General features: G+C 38.5%; 1 protein-coding gene across 3 annotated transcripts in view; it reads right to left on the bottom strand.

The window, feature by feature from the left end:
- The window catches only part of LOC121300218 (sarcoplasmic/endoplasmic reticulum calcium ATPase 2), a 36081-nt gene extending 13233 nt beyond the window's left edge, over window positions 1–22848 (bottom strand). For 2 of the 3 annotated variants that reach the window (XM_041228714.1, XM_041228711.1), the window contains exons 1-6: window positions 22270–22576; window positions 21397–21414; window positions 21105–21187; window positions 17017–17121; window positions 11728–11866; window positions 661–741 (exon numbers count right to left, since the gene is read on the bottom strand). In XM_041228714.1, coding sequence (XP_041084648.1) covers window positions 661–741; window positions 11728–11866; window positions 17017–17121; window positions 21105–21187; window positions 21397–21414; window positions 22270–22387 — 544 coding nt within the window. In that variant the 5' untranslated portion in view covers window positions 22388–22576. Of the gene's footprint in view, window positions 1–660; window positions 742–11727; window positions 11867–17016; window positions 17122–21104; window positions 21188–21396; window positions 21415–22269; window positions 22577–22611 lie in introns of those variants that run through there. The other variant, XM_041228713.1, reaches the window with a different exon arrangement.
- Between the last annotated feature and the right edge of the window lie 249 nt (window positions 22849–23097).

A 23097-nucleotide genomic window follows, 5' to 3' on the forward strand; every position in this document is an offset into this window, starting at 1 on the left:
TGTCAGCCCTAGCCCCAAGGCATTTTTTAAAATCAGAAGGCAAGCAATTCGCCTCTTTAGCAAGTGAGGCGAAAAGTTTTCTTTTTCCAAGCATAATGACAAGATGCAACAAAAAAAAAAAATGTTACCAATTAAGGCAGCAGATGACTAATCCATTTGCAAAAATGTGGAACAGTAGGCTGTTACAAAGATTAAATACATGCAGCCTTCAAGATGAATCAGAATGAATCACAGCCTTCAAGAGTGAGTCCATTTATACTTTAATAGATCATAGTCAATAAGAAAAATGATCTGTTAAATATTCCTCAATGCAGATGTTTGCTTCCATAGTCATACATGGAAGAACCAAGAGGAGAATTATGATTTAAAGTGGCTGCATACTGTACACTGCCCTGAAAGCATTATCCAACACTGTGCCTACCAACCGTGGGGCTATTAAAAACTTATACATTACCTGAAAAAAAGACAGGTGTGTACCAGGAGAATATTAATTGATGTCGGCCAAGAGAGCAATGAATCGCTGCCAGTTTATGTTTGTGCCACGATGTTGAACAGATTGTGCAATTTCAAATTGTCAAAAGCTTACAAGTAGCTAAAGGAAAATAATAAAAAATGTTTATAACAAATAAACAAAACAACCCTCCTGAAATATGCACTTACCTGTCAAGATAGATTGGTCCACCCTCAGGGTTGTGGATTTGATTGAAGACAGTCTAATATCAGCAGGAACCTTGTCTCCCACTGGGGGGGTGGAATAAAAGTGGAGATGCATGGTTTTAGAAGAAAAGCAACATTACACCAGTCAACAAGTCCTCCCATATCGAAGTACGTACAGTGTTCCTTTTCATTTCAAAACAGCTTAGAAGGATTACAATTTATGATGAGATGTTATCCATTCTTTTCTTTTATGAAAATCACTTGAATTCCTTAACTTTTTTGACCAATATAATGAAAGTATAATACTACTAGATACTATAACCCACATACACGACCCACACTGGGGATGTGAGGACGAACTGTGCGCTATACTCGAAGTAACAGGGACTGCATGTCCCAAGCCTGCTGTTTCCCCTCTACAAGGAAAATGTGGATGTGTATTGTAGCAGCATAAAGAGGAGTACTTCATAATGAGCTTTTGAGTTAAACTTACAAGAATTTCTGGGGACAACACGGTCTTTCTTTTATGGCCTCTACTGTCCTGTAGAGTTACACACATACAGCGCTCGTCGGCACTCGCAGTAAAGAGGGCAACGCGATTAACAACGTGATGCTGTGATAAACCAACGATGGGGAGTCATAGGAACGTCTCCGCTTGCTGGACTGCAGTTTGGTGTGGACAAGCAACTCATTTAAAAAAAGCCCCCACTTCAAACACATTGCAGCTGAAGCAGTTCCATTTCATTTTGGAAAAGCAAAACCTATTCAAGGCTCGCTCAACACACATTTGCAAAGAAATAATCCATATGACCCTATCCCCTTCTACAAATATGTACCTTCAGCTTTTAAACAAGGTTTTCTAGATTGTGACAAGATTACACTTCTCTACCAATGCAACAAAGTCTCTTACTTGAGTTCTATTAAGTCTGGAGAAAGGTACAACATAGGATTAGACTGTCGGCTAACATTATTATTTTTTTTGATTGATTGATTTTAGCATATTTTTTTCTACCCAATTTCAAAAGCCATGCCTGCGGTCAATCCAATTGCCTCCATTTACCCGCAAACCCAAGCAAGGTTACCAATCTCCTGAACAGTGGCGACGATGCCTGCCTGGCTAGTGGGAGAAGCCATTTCTAAACTTGATCAAGATCTCAAAACTAACTTCCTCTGAGAGCAAAGCATTCTTTATGTTATGTTCTATTATGCCATGCATCTAGATATTATAAAATAGGACGTATTGGGGGATTTCTAGTTTACTAATAAAGCTTCCAACTGCAAGGGCTACACTCTGGGTTCTCGGTTGGAACAGTACAACTTATTTTACAGCTAATGGGTTACAGGGTTATAGAACTGAAAAGAAAGCAATAAACTTGCCAGATTTCCAGGGAAGTATAGACTGTAATAAAGCCAGACAGCCTCTTCAAGGCTTCACATCTGCTACCTACAATACTAATCCAATGGAAATTAGAATGCAATAACTTAGAATGAAATACAGCCTGCCCTCTTCGCTCAACATCTAATTTAAGAAGCACATCTTTCTAATTTTAGTTTGTTATAATACATTGAACCAGGAATGGTTCCCATTAAACCAGACAGCTCATCAATTCTTAATTTAAGCCCTGGGAGAGAACGCTAGCGGAGGAAGAATACAATTCATCATGGAAGCTGTGTGCTCTACATGTTAGATGGAATGGCATGAGAGGCAGAATCAAGACCAAGGCACTGACTCACAGTGGGACTGTGTGGGTGAACGCACACAACCTGTTAGGAAAGTCTCTTCTCTGTATGTAAATGTAAGGCCCTATCAAATCTGTGTTGGGGAGAACATGGACGGAATCGAGGGGAAAAAAAACAAACAAAATTAGGCACCCAAGGACATTACCACAAAATCAGTTTAAAACAAAACAATATATATGTATAAAATGACACTGAAATAGCACAATGTTTGTATGACAAGAGGCTTGGGAATGTCATGGGAACGTATGAAAAAAACTGTTTTTTGCACCTCTCGGCCACCATACAAGAGCGTGATTTTAAGTGTAATAAAGCACTGTCCCTCGTGGTACTTCACTTGCTAGCTACCGTTATCACTTGGGGGGGAAAACTACTGCCTAGAAGTTATTCTGAGCAGATAGTACTGTAATGACTGCTGCAGAATGTAGGGTCTAGCTGCTGCATTTTTTTCTCCAACGTTCTCAGGGAGATATTATCAAGTGCCTTTTTATTAAATTAGAATAAATGAAAATATTTCGGCTTTTATTTACATTGTCATTAATTAATGAAAACAAAATCTTTTTTTGGAATGTTATAGTTCAGCTTGTGTTGAAAATAAAAACGACTTAAAAAAACCTACGTTTAAATTATTTATTTTTTATATTTATAATGGCATCTGTATCCACTTAACCCTAACAAACCCGGAGAGGTATTACATCTCAGCAGAGTATATCATACACAAGTCTATTACACACACACACACCCTGGTTTTACAGTACGACAACTACATTTAGGTGGATGCAGATTGTATCTTTGTGTGAAACCCCATTACAGTGAAGTCAGCAGTTTCATTAAACTCCATTCACAAACTACTAAATTAATTACACCCACACATCTATAAAAGATAACAGCAAACAAAAACATGTTTCTGATTAGATTAACATAGTCGAGCTTGTTTATTTTAACTAGCAGACGTATAAGCAAGCACAATTTTAGCAGTCATCTGATATCCAGCCACCGTGACACACGCAAACACACACACACACATACATGTAACTACCTGCAGGGGGTGCTGCCCTCCCCCCTCTCCACCACATACTTGTAATTAAATAAATGGAAGATAAGCACACAATGGTGGAAAGTAAAGCACTTTAAAATGCAGTTGATCAGACAATTACACCCATCTTCAGAATTGTTCAGCAGTTGAGTATTTTATTTTGCTTTAAAAATACCCGTCAAGTACTTTTTCCAAATAATGAAGTAGCACCCTACTTACATGTACCCATTACATTTTTACAACATAAACAACACATGCAGATGTAAGAAGTGTCTGTCAGTGTTGAGACTAGACATAGCAGGAACAGATCTGCTTCTTTAAACTCAGTGCCTTTCATCTGGTAAAAAAAAAAAAAAAAAAAAAAAAAAAAAAAAAAAAAATCAGGAGAGCAAAGCAAAAGGAGATCCGAACTCGCATCACGTTTAGTGATTTACCTTTCATTTTTAATAAATCCGGGCACGCTGAAAATGGTTATTGACAACAGCAACTTAGTCAAAAGAGGATTAACCCGACAAGATAACCTTGCACATGAACTGCGACGTTAATTAATCAACCACGCGCATGCAAAAAAGGAAAACCAGAACATTAACTGTCAAATACCCTTTCAGGGCAGAACTTGAACCCTAATCCGAGCCACTGTGCCCTTGAGCAGTGAGAATAGCATTACACAAACAATGAGCAAGGCCAAAAATGGGAAAACTATTTGAATATGTTCCCGATGCTGTGATCAGGTTTAAATGTGGACACAAGACAGCAGCTGGTTTTGAGCGATTGCACTTCCACGCTAACAGCAAACTAATACCACAAGACTGCGATCGGCAGGGCTTTTGTCAGTCCCTGAAAGCAGGATGTAGTGTTTTCCACCCTGTCAACAGCAGAGCAGCCATAACACTAGACTCATTTATTATTACATTTCAGCATCTTTTTTTGTTACTGATGACTACTTAACTTGTATGAACAAGCCAGTCATTGCCAGGAGAGTATTCACCTGTAGTTGTGTAATCTGAGCAATCACATTTGCAATGTCGAGAGCCTGTTACATAAGCTACCTCATCTACTAAAATATATTACTGTGCTGTCACCACAGCTATAAGGCCCCTGTGGTACTATTTACATTACCATATCAACCATTCATTTGGCTGTAGCAGTCAGTTTGAGTAAAGTACACAGCAGTGTTTAAATTGCTAAGGCAATTTTAGTTTGATACTCTTGTTTTTATATTTACAATACATAAAATAAAATAGTTATTTCATGTAGGCATTTATATTTAGCAACTTCATGAAAGCATTGCCCAACCTATTAAGAAAAAAAAACCCAAAAAAACCTTATCGTACTTTTTCAGCCGTGAAGCTAAACAGGCACTTCCTTAAGTTTGCGAACACTTCCTGAGATATAAATATAAATTAAATGCATGGGTTGTTAGACTGGAATTAACTTGGCCAGTTCATTTTTCTATTGCTGGCTTTAATCCACTCAATCCATACGTAAGAGCAGAACACACAAGCCAATTTAAAGGAAACCCCTTAAATTGAAAAAGGAGCAAAAATGACATTAAAACTAATCCAGGTGTGTTACAATCGTTGTTACTTTCTTTTGTTTGTGAAACAGGCACATGTTTCAGGAAATCTGGAATTCTACTACTACTTCTAGTATCTATTATGCAGCATTATCTTTTTCACAGCAAAATCAAGCAAGACCATGCAAGAATGAAATGTGCTTGCAGCATATCACATTAGGAATTTCTTTCTTTCTGGGGGTAGGTAATAATCTGTTTAAATGATGTTTAAATGTGGAAAATTAATAAAAAGCAGGTATCTTGGATTTACAGTAACCAAGCACTTGGTGCCAAGCACACACACACACCAGTTTACTGGGATGGAAGCAAGACCTGAATTGCATAGCAGTTTGATCCATTCCTCATTTTACTATCTGTTTAAATCAGACACACTTGAGCTTATAACCCTATACACTGGGGCTGATCAAGCTTGTATCAAAACCTGGAATTGGTGAAACTGCCAAGCAAGAGTTGTCTTATTCCTATCCCTGGTTTAGAATAGAGTGGTCTTGAAGAAAAAAAAAAAAAAAAAAAAGCAGAAGCTCGGTGACAATCAACACCGGCTGTGATAAGCAAATCCCTGCTGAAGCCCTCATTCTATTTAAAAAGCAGCAGGCAGGCATGTTCTGAATCCCAGAACACAGCGCTCCAGAATCTGCTCTGCTCCATCCTGCCTCCAGGCTGCCTATTATAGCCGACAACAGCATACCAGCCACAAAGGAACCATGCGACCTTTCAGTGCTATCGCAGGCCTGTCCTGCTCTTCAAAAACGAGCACTCCAGCCAAGCTGAGCATGCCACATTGTAAAATTACTGCTGGCAAAACTCTCCCTTTGAGATATAAATATACACTAGACTAAGCTACAAGCTGCAAGCAAAGAAAAAACATTTTTATTTAACAGAAATCATGTGCACAATAAACATGAACAGCTTGTGATGCTCCTTAAATAAATAAGGAAAAAATTAAAACCTATGGCAGTTTTTAAATTGCCATAAAAGAAAACACAAAAAAAACCCACATACATCCATTTGTTTATTCTAAACTAAAAATCACACACACCTGCCCAAGGGTGAGGAGGTAGGACACCTATAACCACAGCTAGCCCCTCGGACAAAAAACTGAGAAACATGAGCGAAAAAAGAAAAAAAAAAAAAAAAAAAAAAAAAAAAAAAAAAAAAAAAAAAAAAAAAAAAAAAAAAAAATAATATATATATATAATATATATATATATATATATATATATAATATATATATATAGCGATATAAAAAAATATTAAAAAAAAAATAATTTAAAAATCCAGTGGTTACACTCACTCCAGTGAAAGATAAGCCGACTAGATGTGTCTCTTTCAAGGAATTGTTCTCTTAACACCCAGCTTGCGTCTGGACTTTGCTTTCGGGCAGAATAGAGATTAAATTGCTGAGAAACACAGTCTGAACGACCAACCACTGCCATATGAACTAGAACAGACTGGTTTCACAGACACAGATTAGCACTAATCCCGGACTGCCTTGCCTAAGTTTACATTAGGTAGTTCAATATTAATGTTAACCAAGGTCTGCGAAACCAACCATTTAAAAATTGACCCCAGTACCTCAGATAAACATTCTCGCTCAGCTTTTAGAAGAACCTGAATAGGATTAAACAAAAGCAATGTGTTCACGCCAAGTGAAACAGCCTTCAAGAATAAAGAGTCTTCAACAGAACACATCAGTGCACATTTGATTAACTGGGTGGAGAGTTTTACTGCAGTTCATGAGAAATAGCCACAAAAATCTAGACCTGGTTATTAAAAGCAAGCAAGTTCAGCCATCTGCTGAACAAACTATTTATCTGATCAATCTGCTGGTCTCCACTTCATCACATCCTGTTTCCAGAAGCTCAGGCTTTGAAATAACTTTCCCCTCCCTCTGTCTTTAGCAGCCACTGCAGGTATTAGAACACAGATTATATAACTGCTGAAATATCCAATACCGTCACACTTCAAATGGTTTATAGAAAGATTATATACCATTGTTCTAAACGGTATAACTGGTCTAATACACTAAAATGAATACAGGAAGAGAAACATCAAAAAGGACAAGTTCACTTTGGGGACGGGACACGCTCGCTCTCCCCCGAGATCGAGATCAGGCCTGGTCACTGGCAAGTTGCCAGCAGGATTCATAGAGCAAGCCTAGTTCTTGGCAGCTGCTTGGACATCAGTTCTAATGGAAAAGAAAAGAGAGATACTCGCAGGGCAGTTTCTCAGGGAAACATTCTAGAGAAAGACAACTTTAACACTTCAAAGCAGAATACTGTTTTTCCTGAGGGTGCCCTTGGTTTTGCTTCAGGATGAAAAACTACCTCTTTCCTATCCATCAAATTCCACTTCTACTCAATTAGTAGGTGTGCACCGATAATCGGTAGCCTATCGGCATGGCAAAAAAACAAATTAGCTATTGGTAGTTTCTGTTATTTTAGCCGATAACATACACCAATAATCATGCTTGAACTTCTTCCAGCACAGAACTGAATGTTTGGTCAGACGCGCTTACTAAAAATGACACAAGAACACTGACCCTCATTTTCTCAATGCTGTGTAACATGCGGTCAAAACGGGATAGCCAGTTGTGCAGAATGCACACTTGATGCTACATTAAATCCAACGAGGAACTGTGAGCAGAATATTATTCTGATGCTAAGTTATTATTATTCATAGTTTAGAGTACATGTAGCCTATACAGTTATCAGACTAACGTAAGAAAATAGTATTAACCAGGCAAATTATTGTTCAAATGCTGCATAGATGCGCGGTTAGTTACAAAGCTGCCTCTGCTCCGTCTCTCTCTTTGGCAGCTTGGCATCACCCCCAAGTCCTCCTTCATAGCTCACTTGATCAAATCCTTGACCGTAAACAGTTTCAATGAAAAGCACTTTAAAACAAAGCAGCAACGACAACAATCTCCCTAACTTCCAAGGAGTTGTGGGCTCTTTAAACGTGAAGTGGGAATTACCTTTTGTTTGTCTTGCTCTGTTTATCTTAATTTGCATTGTTGCAGTTGTAGTAGGTGGCATTTTTGAAGGTGAAATTTATTACTGTGTCATCTTGTTTAGTAAATTCAAGTCTGACAATGTTGTAACCAGATTTTTTTTGATTAAGTTAATAATTTAAGTTGGGCTGCATTTTGAAGCAGTGTTGTAGTTGACACTGCGTAGCTAATTTTCTTTTTTCTACTGTACAGTATAGGTCGAAGTTATAATACGCAATGTTTGACAGAAAGTTAATACCACGTTACTCTTTGTATTCATTTTCTGAAGTAAATGCAACAAGTAAACAATACCTGTTTGTTTTTAAATATAGGCCCTATGTCTTGTTCTAGTAGTTTACCTGCACTGTATTTATTAATCTGTATCCTCTCAGTATTGGCCTACATGGGTAGATCACCATCGGGGAAAAATAAAAATAAAAATCTTATTGGTGCACCCCTACCAAACGTAAGCATATCCAATCACTATTATCCAAAAACACGCCTAGTGTGTCGCCACAGGAGTTCAGAAAATGTAGAATCTGCTGCATATTTTGGTTGTACCACTACGTGCATCTGGGAATTGGGTTCCATTCTTAGTTAAGTTATGCATTTTTGTTCCGGTTGCATTGTCCTTTTGTCTGCAGTATGAAATACAGCTTTAAACATGTAGCCCCCACTAAGATTTAACCAACTGTCAGTAAAATGAGGGTCAGTCCAGTATTTACAGGTCAAGTGTAGTTTAACAGTTCCTTCTCATAGCATTCTATGGCCAAACCCACTTGGTCTGCAATTTCCTCTACCTGTCACAATTAGAGTGGAACTCCCAAAGTCATGTTTACTTGCAGGACCTCCCTCAAGGGTAAAATGCTCCTGTTCTCTGGAACAACCTGGTTACATGCCAGAGACAGAACAAACTGTGCTACATATAGCAAGTGTTAAAATGTTTTTTTGGTCTAACCCCAGTATATTACTGCTGCATCTAAAAGTGTTTATTAAAAAAATAAAAAACTGACAAGCAACCACCTGTCCATTTCCGATACTTGCATAAGTGACATAAGACACTTTCCAGGCTGTATAAGTGCCAAATAGTCTGAAATCCCTGGACAAGGGGCTGTACCCCAGTGCATGGTGCTCTCTGCCACTTCCCTATAAGGCCATCTCTCCGCTGACAATGGGAGCAGCCCACCACACAGCGCCGACATGTGTACAGGGCAGGAGGAGACACAGCACTGTACTTGCTCTTCAGCACCTACATGGCTTGGCATAGATTAGAAACAGCTATCTGAACAGCCGCCCCACCTCTTTTGTCCAATCTAACCTCCCTACCGGTCTACGGAAGCCCTGCTGAACACATACCCACTGTACATTGTTTTAGCATCAATCTGAGAAACTGCTGAGTCAGGTTCTGCAGACGGCTGTATTATTGCCCAAAATACAAATGTTTTTTGTGCAAGTGTATTGTGACAGGGTGGCTTTTTAATTTATTTTAGTATCAAGGTATTTTTGTTGATTCCAAGAACCTTTCCTACTTCCCTTCATGTATGAATGTGTGCGTGCCTGCGATACGCATGAGGAATTAATTCTTACATACCATTTTCCTAAATCACTGCAGTGTATCCCCATTCTTGGAGAGCAACATAAGCAAAGAGAAAATATAATTAAAAACCCAAAGCTTGTATTATTCATACTTGTGTGCAAAAATCCTTGTTGCTAATAGTAACTGGTCAGCATTGTATAAGATGGCCGCCAGTGATACCTCAGCATATAAAAAGATGGCCGATAGGCCACATCAGCAGAAACAAAATGGTTGCTGATCTTGGAGGTTAAAGGTCATAGCTAATATTTAGAAGTGCACTTTTCTTTATATTGTTGTAGTGTATATGGTTAACCTTATGGATGCGAGTCTAGCCAAAATATCTTTTTGATGATGTTAATGAAGCAATTTTGTATATTTTTTTTAAAAATGAGAGCTGTATCTTTAAATGAGAGTTGCCTTATGGGAAGTTTATGTTATATATAAGGTCCTGAGAATGCTCAGATGGAGGATGCATGCATGTTTCCTATAAATAAATTTTTTTTGCAGAGACACATGGAATATGTCTTTCTCTAGTTTTTCTTTTGTTTCCTATAAATCTTTTTTTTGCAATTTAATTCTGGTGTATTTATCATCCTTTTTTGGCAAGCCAAATCCAGCCACTCGGCCCGGTGACACGTATATATAGAGCTTTAATGAGATCTCACCAAAAGTAAATCTGACACAGACTGCGCTTCATTTAATGTGGCTTCAGCATGGAACTACAAGTTTTACATTCAAAAGAAAAAAAAAAAAAACAGGAGGTTAAAACTAAAAGAACATTTTCTCAATAGTAGCTGAAACAGGCACACCAACACAACTGTGTGTCAGGATCGATCAGAAAGCAGCAGTATTTAAAAAAAAAAAAAAAAACTACTAGAGTGGGTGAGCTATATGAGCAATACACAGACCCAAAACAGAGTCCATTTAGCTGAAACTCAGAGAATCCCTGCACAGAACTGTTCAGCACGGATTCCTGCTTTCAACAATTTCCTTCATATGGACTGTGCAGCTACTCAGCCTCATTATGAAACCGCTGAATAATAAAACTGTCCAATACAATTTCACCTTTCTTGGACTTCCTACTTCATTAAGTGAAATATTTAAAGTCACCAAATTTAGCATGGCTTAAATAATTACAAACATGACAAATGCTCATATTTTAAAAGACAAGGTTATAAAAGAAAAAGGTAGTTTTACATATCCAGTATAGTAACCCCGTCAATAACCAGTGATGCATGCACTTGCTACCAAACATATGCATCTTTTCCCTTATAGTAATTTTCATGGCATGCAACATATATTTCGTTTGTCTATCCAATGGCATGCGTGTTGCTGCAGGTACATCTTCTTAGTGGAGGGGGTGCTGACTAAACAGAGCACTGATCACCATTTATGAATGCAAGCCACATCCTGCACAGTGTTTAAAATTCTGTTCATGAAGTCCTTCAGCAGAGCACATTTGTGTAAGATTGTCCCTGTGTCCTCTAGACTGCTTGTGCGTGGCTATCTGCGTCAGCAATGGAATTGGGGGGAGGGAGGGTCACACAAAGCAGAGACTATTCGCTCAGCTCCCGATGCAAAACGACTGGGGTATCGGCTCAGCTAGCTACACATTTTAGAGATTTAGAAAGATACAGATACAAGCCTTTTGACTTGTTTAGATTCAGTATAAAACTGTCAGTGGTACAGTCAAACACAGATTAAAAACACAGATTCCAGACAGATATAATCATAGCACAAAACAGGTTTGAAGTTTGTGAGCAACAGAATTAGCAAACATGAGCAAAAGACAAACCAGCAAACCACCGACACGCTGCACTTCCAGAACCCACTTATTAAAATACCCTCCTGAACACACAACTAGGTGCACATTTCACATGCGTTCTATTTAAAGATCTTCAAGAGAAGTCAACATGCCTACTTCTAGAAAATAATTTAGCTTAAACAAACACTCTGAACATTTGTGTCCAAAAAAAAAAAAAAAAAGTATTCTTGGTCTTGAAATGTGCCAGAGCAGGAACTTTGACAGGGCTAGAACAAGATAGCTAGGGTGAGGTCTTTAAAATAGAATTATTGTAAAATTTTATAAGAGTTTGCCCAAGCTTTACAGGATTCTCTTCGACACCTACGAAAATGAAGCGTTAGTCTCTTACCGGCTACTTCCACAATATCTCCAGGAACAAGATCTTTGGCCTTGATCCTCTGGACACTTTTCCTGTCCTGCCGGTAAACCTTTCCCATCTCGGGCTCATATTCTTTGAGGGCTTCAATAGCATTTTCAGCATTTCTTTCCTGTTGAACAATTAAGAAAACAAACATTAAGATGCTCAAAAGCACTCAACTGAATGCCTGAAAGTAAGACCCCCTTTATAGTTGTCTGCACCTGAATGCATTACATTTATCTGTGACAGAAGTATGAACCAACCCTTAGGCTATGATGAATTGATGACACCTTCTATATTCACTAATGGCTCCTGACGCTTGCTGTCGTAATGCACATCAAATCTTACAATCCGAAAATGAATACTTTCTCCAAGAAGATTAAGCATTATTTATAGCCATTTCTGTGCCAAAAGGCAATGTTCACATCCCCAAAGAGTCTACCAAGTGCCAGGCTGTTCCAGCATACCCACAAGCACTCTCCCAGCAACAAGGTCTCCTGCCCTCCTGCCTTCATAAACAAGCAAGGTCAAAACGAAGCCTGTAACCTCCTGTAGTCCTGCTTTCCCAGCCAGAGGAGCTGGGGGATTGTGGGGAAATTTCAACGAGGTGCCAACAAGGGCCAGGGTTCACAGGCAAAGTAGCCAGGAGCAGAACAGACAAAGCCAGGTCAAAGTTAAAGCCAGGAAAACTAGTCAGTAATCATAAGTGGAAGGGCTGTCTAGCCTCCTGAAAAAGCATGGCGGTTTCAAAAATCAGATACATATTTAAAATGTATTAATTTTAAATGTAATTGTATTATTATTTCTAGCAACAAGGAATAATTACATCATTAAGCAACTGCAAGAATTGCACCCAAGAGATAAACACCTGGAAATGTGCATCTACTGATGCTATGAAATACAAGGGTCTTTGAAATCCCTTAACCCTTTGCGGTCCTATGACGGACCCTGTCCGACATCAAAAAGACGTCGAGCACTGGTCTTTTCTCCGGAAAGAGCAGAAAAAACCTTTCAATGGCCGAGTGAGACCAATAGGAGCCAAATAAAGCTGAAAAAAGGGGACCTCTAAGGGTTAAGTTGAATTTCTATAATAAGCAACCCTCTGCTTTCTCACAGTGGAATGTTAAGTATGATATCAAAACGACTTGTTGGTTTTGACAGAACTTTCCCCTATTTTTCTTTTTTATGGAAGTGCAGTTGCCTCAAGCTTTGTCCCAGTTGCACAACAAGCCCACCGATCCTATACTTTTGTTTTGCGTTACTGGGATCCGGTTCACAGGACTATTTCCAAATTTTAAAACAAAGAACAAAAACCGCTCTACAAAACTACATCGTTCACAGCTAAATAAATTTCCAAACTTATGTAGTTTGCATCTCCATTATTAAAATATGTATGTATGTATATATATATATATATATATATATATATATATATATATATATATATATATATATATATATATATATATATATATATCAATAAATAAATCAAAAGTCAAAAAGGACACAGGTCCCAGTTTTAATAAAATGATACAGAGTAAAACTACCCATGTGCAGGCTTTTTTAAAGTGGATTTGTTGGTTTAGCAAACAGTGTCCTTTAACACGGCTAATAATTTATCTGCAGGCTAACTAATAAACTGCTATGCTGGATAACTATGGCTTTCAAAGGTTAATTAATCTTAGAATTAGTGTCTGCATTGAAAGAGACCTTCCAACCCAACAGCAGCTCTATTAAAAACACTACACATGCTATACTATACATGCTGCAGACTGTGTACTCTTCAAACAGTCATGGATTTTGCCCTCTCCAGTTCCTATTCCAGTTATGCCAAAGATTGTAGTCTGGTTCTGTCAAGTAGCATGGAAACAGGCAGACAACTTGACATAAAACCTTTGCTTAGACCTAGGCAAAGGACTTTCCTGTTAGCACAAGCCCAGCACAATGATCCTGTTTGGGACTTATTGTATGCACACTGGGATACCTGCACAAAGGAGTCTAGAAATCCAAAACTATATCCCTACTGCAGTAAACCGCCATACCTTCCCTATACTGTTTCAAATGCATTGCAAGTACAGCCCTCCTCTTGTTATCCAGTAAATAAAGCTGGCAAGCCTGTGTGTTATCTCTCAGCAACAAGCAAACACTTCAAAAAGGCACATATTGCAGTGTGGTTCTGACACAGCACTTCACACCCCCTTGACCAGCCAGACATTCTCCATTTCCTGAAGGATATGCCACGCATACTGGAGCACCCCACGGTACTAAAACAGCAGGATTCCAACACTGAGTTAAAACAGAACTGCACAACTCCAAGCAGCGGCAGTGGAAAATAAATCATTCTGCTTGGATATGTACTGAGTTTTGCTGGGTCAAACCACATAAGTGTTATATATACTATACATACAGTATCTGGCAACATACCATGTTCATGCAAAAGATGCAAAATCAATTTGTACAAAAGAATTAATATTTTTGATTTGAACCCCTTAACTAGGTTAACACACCTGTCCAGGACTTTTACACTACACTAGCACAATTTAAATAAGCATAGCCAATTCCTAGAAACAAGAGAATATAATAAAATACTCTAGATCTGACTGCATTACAGGTTTATGAAAACATCAAAAAAGTTTCAGGTGTACCGCAACATACGTATACAGCAGTCTTTTGGATCTTATGGAAAATACACGTTTGTGTACCCCAGTCTAGAGAGGGTTGAGACATTTCATATCACTGCTTTGAGTATGCAAAAGCTCCTCTCCAATCCACACATAGAATAAAAAGGTCAATTTTTCTCTTTTCTTTAAAACCATCCGGAATCAGTGCAGAGTGAGAAAGCTAAGCCCATTACAGGTATCTATTTCTAGCACTGTTGTTGCAACCGGGTCAACCCAGGTAATAAAAGCAGAGTACAATGCAGCAGTCAAACCCCTTTGTGTGCTATAAAATGCTTTTAGACAAGGCTTTGAAACATACCCATTTCTTAATTATCCATTGAGAACATTCCCTTAAAAACTGACCCATCTATCTAAAATGAAGTGACGGATCAAGGGGTGGAATTGTCCAAAGTTAACCCCACTAGCTCCAGTGTGGAAAATAAAGTCTGCAGTGAAGTCTATTAAGAATGGCCCAATGAGTCATCACTTGTGCAGTTCTTACACTAACATCACCTGTGACTATAGAAGCGCTAACCAGGTCTGTGTTTCACTGAAAAGACAAATGCTAGTCTTGATGAATGCCAGACTGTGCCAACAACTTAAACACTCAAAAGCAAACTTAATAAAAAAGTCTTCCCTACTCATAACTAGGAAGTTGCTTTTTGAATGTGTGGGTGTGTGTACTGTTGTGAAGCTGTAGTTAAAACCAGGCACATTAAAAAAGAGAGACAGTCCTAGATGTCAAATGACCTGCAGCCATGCCAACTTGGATTCCGAGATCTTTGTCTGAAATGTCAGTCACACAAAACAAGTACACAGTTGTTTGCTCGATTACCCAAGTGAAAGCAATGCTGCTGGGACAGTATTAAAATGTACTGTGTAACACTCAGTTACTGTATATAACACAACTGGAGCTTTTCCACCCCATCAGCTTGATTTTAATACATAGCACTTCAAAGTGTTTACTTGAATATGTTACAACAATGTCACAGCATTCATAGAGGTCCCTTTTGCCTTTATGATTAACTGGCAAAGTCTCCACATCCATGATAAAAGTTGTGATTTGCTGTTTGTCATTCAGTTTAAAAGGTGTGATCTTAGTTCCCAATCTCATTTAGCACTGCCAGGTTTCTTCTCCCAGATGACTAAAGGATTAGGTTTACAGTAATCTAGAGATTTATTTTTTAATTTTGTATATGGGCAGCTGGCTCTTTAAGCTAAAATATATATAAATAAACTTATTTTGAAATAATACAAGGGCATGGGAGAATTCGCACACATGCACAATTTAAGTTCTTGGGGTAAATAAAGGAAAGTTTCTTCAAATTCAAAACATAAATGCTTAGAAAAACATCTCAATTTTCTTTACAAGTCATGGTGTTTAATAAAAATCAGCTGTCAGCACAAAACACTAACTACTGCTGCTTTACAGAACCTGACTAGAGTCCTCAAGTGGACACTACTTAAAGAAAATAATTAATCTCTCCTCTCTAACAAAAGCCTGGAAATTGGTTTCATAGCAACACATTGGGAAAAAAAAAAAAAAAAAAAAAAAAAAAAAAAAAAAAAACCCCAGTCAATGACCCAATTTGCTGTTCTATTTTCAGAACTCTTTTGTAATCCCCCATTGAGATATGTGCAGATTACTGTATTTCGGGAGAACTGGAAAAGCTGTGCTGAAGTGACTTTGCGATGCCCTTCTACTCCTTAGCGATCTGTTCTAATGAGGTCTTACTATCTAGGGTACAGTACCTGCCTATGTTTCCTTGGAAACTCTGCTACTCTGCAAGCACATAAGTAGGTGTTTCAAAAGTGTGCTCAAAACGAGAAAAGAAAGTTAAATAAAACTAATGCTACAGCACAGTAAGCCTCCAGAAGAATTTGGGAAATCCTCACTTTGTACTACGTAAAACCATGGACTTGTTTGCGAGACAAACATAACAATGCTGAACACACACATGTATTTGTTGTTCAAAGTCGGGGTGTTTTCAATGGCATGTCTAAGTCAAATTGTCTTTTAAATTTTTTTAAGAACATGTGCCTTTGTAGACTAACATTTTATTTTGTGCCTCATTGATGTCTAAACTTACTTCTATATTTGAATACTACTGTTAATGTCATATTACTGAACCCTCAATGCTAAAAAAATTATTTATTTTGGGGAGTTACATACTACTTGTTTTACTGGTTTTCTGTAGTACCATCAATTACTATTAATTAGTTCTACACTTCATCATCCAAGACAATTAAAATGAAGCGTGCTCATATGAAAACTCAAGCAGTTAGTGCGCCAGCATTTACTTGCCGCTGCAGTACCAAACTTTTCCTGAAGTTAAACCCATCTTATTCACATAAATGAGCAATAGTGGGTTACAAACTATAATTTGGAGGGGGAACAAGAGACACACAGCGTAGTCTAAATATACATACAAAAAATGTAATGAAATGAATTTGCTTTAAGATTCCATGCCTGAGCAAGCGACGCAAGCAGGTTTAAATAAATAAATAGGTTTCTCTGCATTCACAGACAGTCGCTAGCAGCACACATCCCCAAATGATGTCAGAGAGCCCATGGTGCCCTTTTGCCCAAGAGAATGGTCTATTGAGGCTGTCTCCTTACCTGCCACACCCCCACGATGGCATTGGCTATTAGAATAAGTAAGATTACGAAAGGCTCCACGAAAGCTGTGATTGTTTCTTCCCCCTCCTCAAACCAGGCCAATACCTAGAGAAAGAAAAAAAAAAAGATTAGTTTCACCTTCACTAACGAAATACAAAAGATCACCCCATATCATTCCCTTCGCTTACAGGTGACTCATCCAGCTGGCTCCATGCCAATTATGATATTCCACCTAGATTAATGGTTCCTTGCACAGTTATTATAAAACATGCTTCAAGTTTACAAATATGTTGGACAAGCTTAAGAGTTGTTCAATTTTATTCAAAGCACCCTTCAAATAGAACAAGCTTTATTTATTGTTTAAAAAAAAACAAAAAAAACATTTGCAAGCACAAATGAGAGAATATTTTAAAAAAAAAAAAAGTGTGTTGATTTTAAATGCAAACTTTAGGGGTCAAAAGCTAGTAGTACCTAGCTACATTACTAAGTGTGGAGAGCGAAAGAGAGATGCAGCACTGCAGCTATTGAAAGGAAATGAAGCCTTTCTGGGCTAGTGAAATAGATACCATTTTGGGGCTTGTTTAAATCAATCAAATAAGCAGCACTGTCACTCAGGCTAATGCACGCTTACTAAAATACAGAACCAGAACCCCTAATCGGCTGAAAAATAAGAGATTCTTTGGGTTAAAACAGTGTGCATCCACAACTACAGCATTCAATTTTTTTTATAATATTGAACCCCTCAAGGACAAAAAGCAAGTAGAGGGCAGCAAAGAATGAATCAATGGCAGGTAGAGCCACAAGCCAACAGGCATGCACACAATAAATAAATCAATACAAAATAAAGAGACTGTATTCGTATCGTTAGCACTGAATGCAAAAAGCATCAGACCTGTTGCTGATCAGAAGCATTATGGCTATTCAGGAAGACATCCAGATCGACATTACAAATTACAGCTACTTCGGCAAGCTGAACTTGCATTGAAACAAGACAGATTCCCAACCGAACTCAAAAAGAAATGCTGTATCCTGCCGTTTATTTTAAAGGTTATACCCTAATGGAATCCGCACCATCCACTACAGTTCGTGCAGGGGTCTTGTCTGTTGCTTAGTGCTTTCAAGTTCCATTATTCGGTGGCAAGTAGACTTTCCATAACAGAAGCACAAAGCAGCCAAGTTACATTAGAAATGTACAAGGTGATTTAATTAATGTATGATTCAAATAAAAAGGGATTAATGCTAATATATATATATTTTTTTATTTAATTGCAGTTAAATATTTGCTGATTACGCACAAAAAAAAAGTCATTGGAAGTACAAATAAGGCTTGAAGCACTGGCCATTATACTTGACATTAACATAAACTACCCATACACATCCCTACTGGCAAGGAGTTCAGTGAATAAAAAGAGAAAAATCAAGTTAAACACATATAGACCACTGTTTAAATAATGTTTTTTTGTTGCTTTACTAAAGCACTGTCTGAAAGTCTTTAATTCAAACATTACCATTAAAACATGGGGATACCAGGATCTGCATTACCAAAACCACCTAAAAGGACTTTCACGTCAATGAATTATAGTGGACACCGGTAATTACAAGGAAGCCGATTTCCAGCCATGCTTCAAGCTAAACTCATGCGTGACAAAAACAAAAATCAATCCTGTTAAAAAAAAAAAAAAAAAAGTCAGTATAACAAAACCACCATTTGGTGCTAAACAGCAATGTCTTGGCCCTCACGCACGCTGTGTAGAATAGCATTTCATAACAAACGGTCATGGGTGCATTACTTCATCACAATCAAGACAGCTGGTTTCCAAGATGCAGCATGCCCTCTGTCAACACAACGTAGGTCACAGTGAATGAACTACATACACCATATGTGGAATAAATTACCACAGGACTGCACAGTTCCAGATTATTGAAGTGGATCAAGCGTCACTTTCATCCAAGGTCCATCCGAATACAAAATGAGATCTGGTTAGATCGAGTGGACAGCCCCCATAACAAACCTGTCGCTTAACTGGCAATAAATTAATTAGGGACATTAAGCTTTTTCTGGCTGTCACTGGTTCCACCTGCACTCTACAAGTCAATCAGCAACCAGATACTACACAAAAAGGTCAAAGAAGATCCATATCAAGATGACAGATATCAACGAGGTCTTTTTGCTCAACTGGGTATATGGCAGTATAGTATTATAGACTGCTGCCACTTTGCAGCATGAATTACAACATCTGTGAAAGTTTATAGATAGATTGCTCCCTGTGCAATCCTTTCTGTTGTTGACAAGTGTACCAGATACAGTTCCCAAGTTTTGATTGGTTTCTGTGCAGCTTTCAGACTGGTTTTACATTACCAAATGGATATCAGGTACTGGTTATTACTGAGTTTTGTGTGAAGTGCACTAGAAAATGCATTTTCTTCCTGCAATCTACCGTGCATGTTTTTAGCAAAACAATCTATCCGATGAAAACGTGGGTTTCAGCTTTGCATGCTTAAGGCAGCACTTTGCATACCAGCTTTAGCTTCAGCAATAATTATACATTATTTGCACAGTCACGCAGCATAAAGATCAACCACAAATCATTTTTCTTTTGGATGCACTACTATAGCACTGTCTTTAGGTCAACTACTGTTCTAGAAGTCCTCAAATCAAACAGTAGCAAGTTGCCACATGGGCAATGTACCCACTGAAGGTCATTGCCCAAATGTGGACAATTGTGGTGCCCCCTCTACAGTCATCGCTCCTGTTACTGTCAGGGTCTTGCTACTATGAAGAGGGTGGGGGTGAGACAACTGGAATACTATTCTGAGCACCAGTTATTGTGGCTTTGTGCTACAAATGTGACAAAAGTGGGACATTCTGTAAATACGTACTTATGCCTACATACAGACGGACAGTCATCTCTCAGTGCTAAAGAATGGCATGCAGCCCTCCAGATACATGTGCATCTCTATCAGAAGAGAAGACAGTTTATCTTTGAAAACTAAATTTATCTGATTTTCTGTAACCCTCACAATTTTTGCTTTGGTTTTAGTGTTGACATACGGCATGAAATTAGGGCTGTTTCACATAGCCTAGTTTGTACTAATGCCTGACACATTTCCCCCCTCCCCTTCACAAGTTAGGATATTTATAGCCAAGCTGACTCAAGCTTCACGTTTTAAAGTTAATTTGCACACCCTCATTAAAATATTAATGAAATCCTTGCACAATGATGAACAAGTAGTGCATAGTTTAGTTACTGTATAGCAATAATCTCAAGGTTTAAAAGATAGTTAGCCTGTCACGTGATTTACCAGTACAGTTAACCATTATCTAAGGAATACTCCCAGCCATTTGGAATTCTCTTTGGACACCAACTGGAGGATTTCAGGAATTGCACACCTGCATCTGGCAAAAACTGAGTTTCAAGCTACTGGACACAACAGCTTCTTTAATGGTGTTCTGTGCCACATTTGATGCCAGCGAGCACTATACAATAAATGAATATAGTCCCCGAAAACCCATTTGCAACACACTAATGTTTCAGCAAGAATTCAGCAGACTATTTTCTATAAGCTGCATCTTGCGAGGAGTAATACTCTGCTAAACTCATGAAACTGCACTTCCTTAAGGCCATGGGAATCTTTAAACACGTTTCATACAAGTTGCCCAGTTGTAATTCAATACACACATCAGTGTTGTTGACACTATTCCACACAAGGATAGCAAGTCTCTCAGCTATTTCAGACTTATGATCTTATATTTTAACCTCAGACAGGCTGTCCATTTAAAACAAATACTTAGTGTCAAGTGTTTAACACCCCCTTTAATAGGCATCTTCAATTGCATACTGAAGAGACACTGACAAACTGCCATTCCTTACCCAGGCTAACCTTGCTAATCTTAAATTACAAGCGGGTCACATACACCACACACACACACAACTCCCATCCCTCAAAACACAGATCCATCCCCACAAGAAAGCGGCAACAATAAGTTGAGAGGTGTTTGTTAAACACTGTTTAATAAACTAGGACCTCACACTTAATCTTGTTTTTATTACATAGGGAAAGAGTAAGCAACCGTGGATCATACTTACAAAAGATATACACGCTGCCAACAGGAGAATTCTGACTAATAAGTCTTCAAACTGTTCACGTATGAGTTCCCACACAGATTTTCCTGTGGAAAGGGTAACAGATGTCCATTAGGACAGCAATGAGATGGATACACAGGGGGAGTAGAAAGTATGTTCACCACATCCACGCACCATATCACAATATGTGGTAAACTTACTTTCTAATCACCACAGACAGATACAGGAGATCGACAGATTGATTGGATACAGAAATAAAAACAGTAATGTAGATTCCTGAAGTGGCGAAGCTTACCTTCCTCTGCTGGTAACTCTGTAGAAGGTTCGGGTTTCCACGGAACATGCCAGAAGACAAAAGGATAGTTAGTGACGTAATCTAGAGGCTACGGTACAAACAAGTCATTCACACAACTAACCTATTGCATACAATAGAGTTCAGATGATATCAAATGTAATTGTTGAAACGGTATCCGTGTGCATTTAGTAGCTCGACGATTAACTTAGTACAAGTTAGTGTGACTCGTTTTAAATGAATACCTCAGTTCCTGGTTACACATTTATATTAAACTAATTTAATAGGCCGTGTTTCCAACAAACTGAAGCTTTTCTTCACAACTGGTGCACAGTTAGTTAGATCACCCGAGCACGGTGATTTGACGATGATGTTGCATAATGCACCGGTAAGGCCATGTCATCACTCACGTGTATGCTGGACCACACGGAGACCCCAATGTGTAATTTTAAAGACGTTTATTATTATTTATTTTTTTTACCACCAAACACTAAGAATAAAAGGTACGATTTCACTTTTACTTCCTGGCGACTCAATCCCCAACTATTTTGAACTTTTTACAGCAAGAAATCACGCTTGCGAGCCGTGTATGCTTCATTACAGACTTGGTGAACAGAAACAAAAATTTGGGGGAAAAAAAGGGCCTGTTCCCCGGCTACCCCGAAACTAAAAATGTCTAAAACTCAAGAAATACACAAAGCTACTAAGTTGTCGTCAGAAGGTAAACTTGTTTAAAAACCACGAGGTCGTGACGTCAGCCATTTTTGCTGTTCATATTTGTGCACGCCGGTTACTGTTTTGACACAGGCCTAGCCCTGCGTACATGAGCCATCATTTTTATTAAAACTATGAAAATGAAATGCACAGATCACATACCATTCGGTCCCCATTTTTCTCTTAGCTTTTTCACCTGGTCCAGGCTCAACCCCGTGCTTTCATTCACATTGAAATTGTTATAAACTTCGTCCACAGTCTTTGTGTGAGCGTTCTCCATGGTTGATTTTCGTCTTTTTCTCAAGACAGTTTGACTTTGTCTTTAACGACCTCCACTTTAAAAAAAAAAAAAAAAAATGCAGTCCTTTCCTTTGAGAAAAAGCAACACGAATTAAACAGAATGTGCTTACATAAATTGAACTCCCGGCGAAACAAACTAAAAAATGACCGACTGAACCCCCCCCTCCCCGTCACACACACACACACACACACACACACACTTACTTAAAAAGCGAAAAAAAAAATAACGTCCCGCCTCACAGTTGCAATTCCTGTTTAATTGTTACTGTACCAATTCAAGAATCGACTGAAATTAAAACGACCCAGAGCCACTGTGCTAAAATGTTCTATTTATTTCCCACAGTCTGCAGCAGAAGCCCGATTTTATTCTCTACATCAGTCTCTGCTCTGCTCTGCTGATAACCCTATATTGCAGCTCTTGTCAGTGGCTAGTCTCTGCAGCGCCACTCGTTTTATTGAATGTTGCTCACTCACTGCTGCTACGCATGTGGAATCAGCTCATTGGCCAGAAATAATCCGGAAATCTATATATTCCCCCCCCTTTCCACTGCTTCGCTTTTTTTTTTTTTGGAAACCTTGGATCAGCTGATTGCATTTTACACTGGGATCCCGGATCGCTGACGCAGTAACCCCTACCGCTTGCTTTGTTTATTTTTGAAGGGTAGTATTGCTTTTCACAGTTGGTAGGCG

This window comes from Polyodon spathula, chromosome 25 (assembly GCF_017654505.1).
Source record: "Polyodon spathula isolate WHYD16114869_AA chromosome 25, ASM1765450v1, whole genome shotgun sequence".
Taxonomy (NCBI): Eukaryota; Metazoa; Chordata; class Actinopteri; order Acipenseriformes; family Polyodontidae; genus Polyodon; species Polyodon spathula.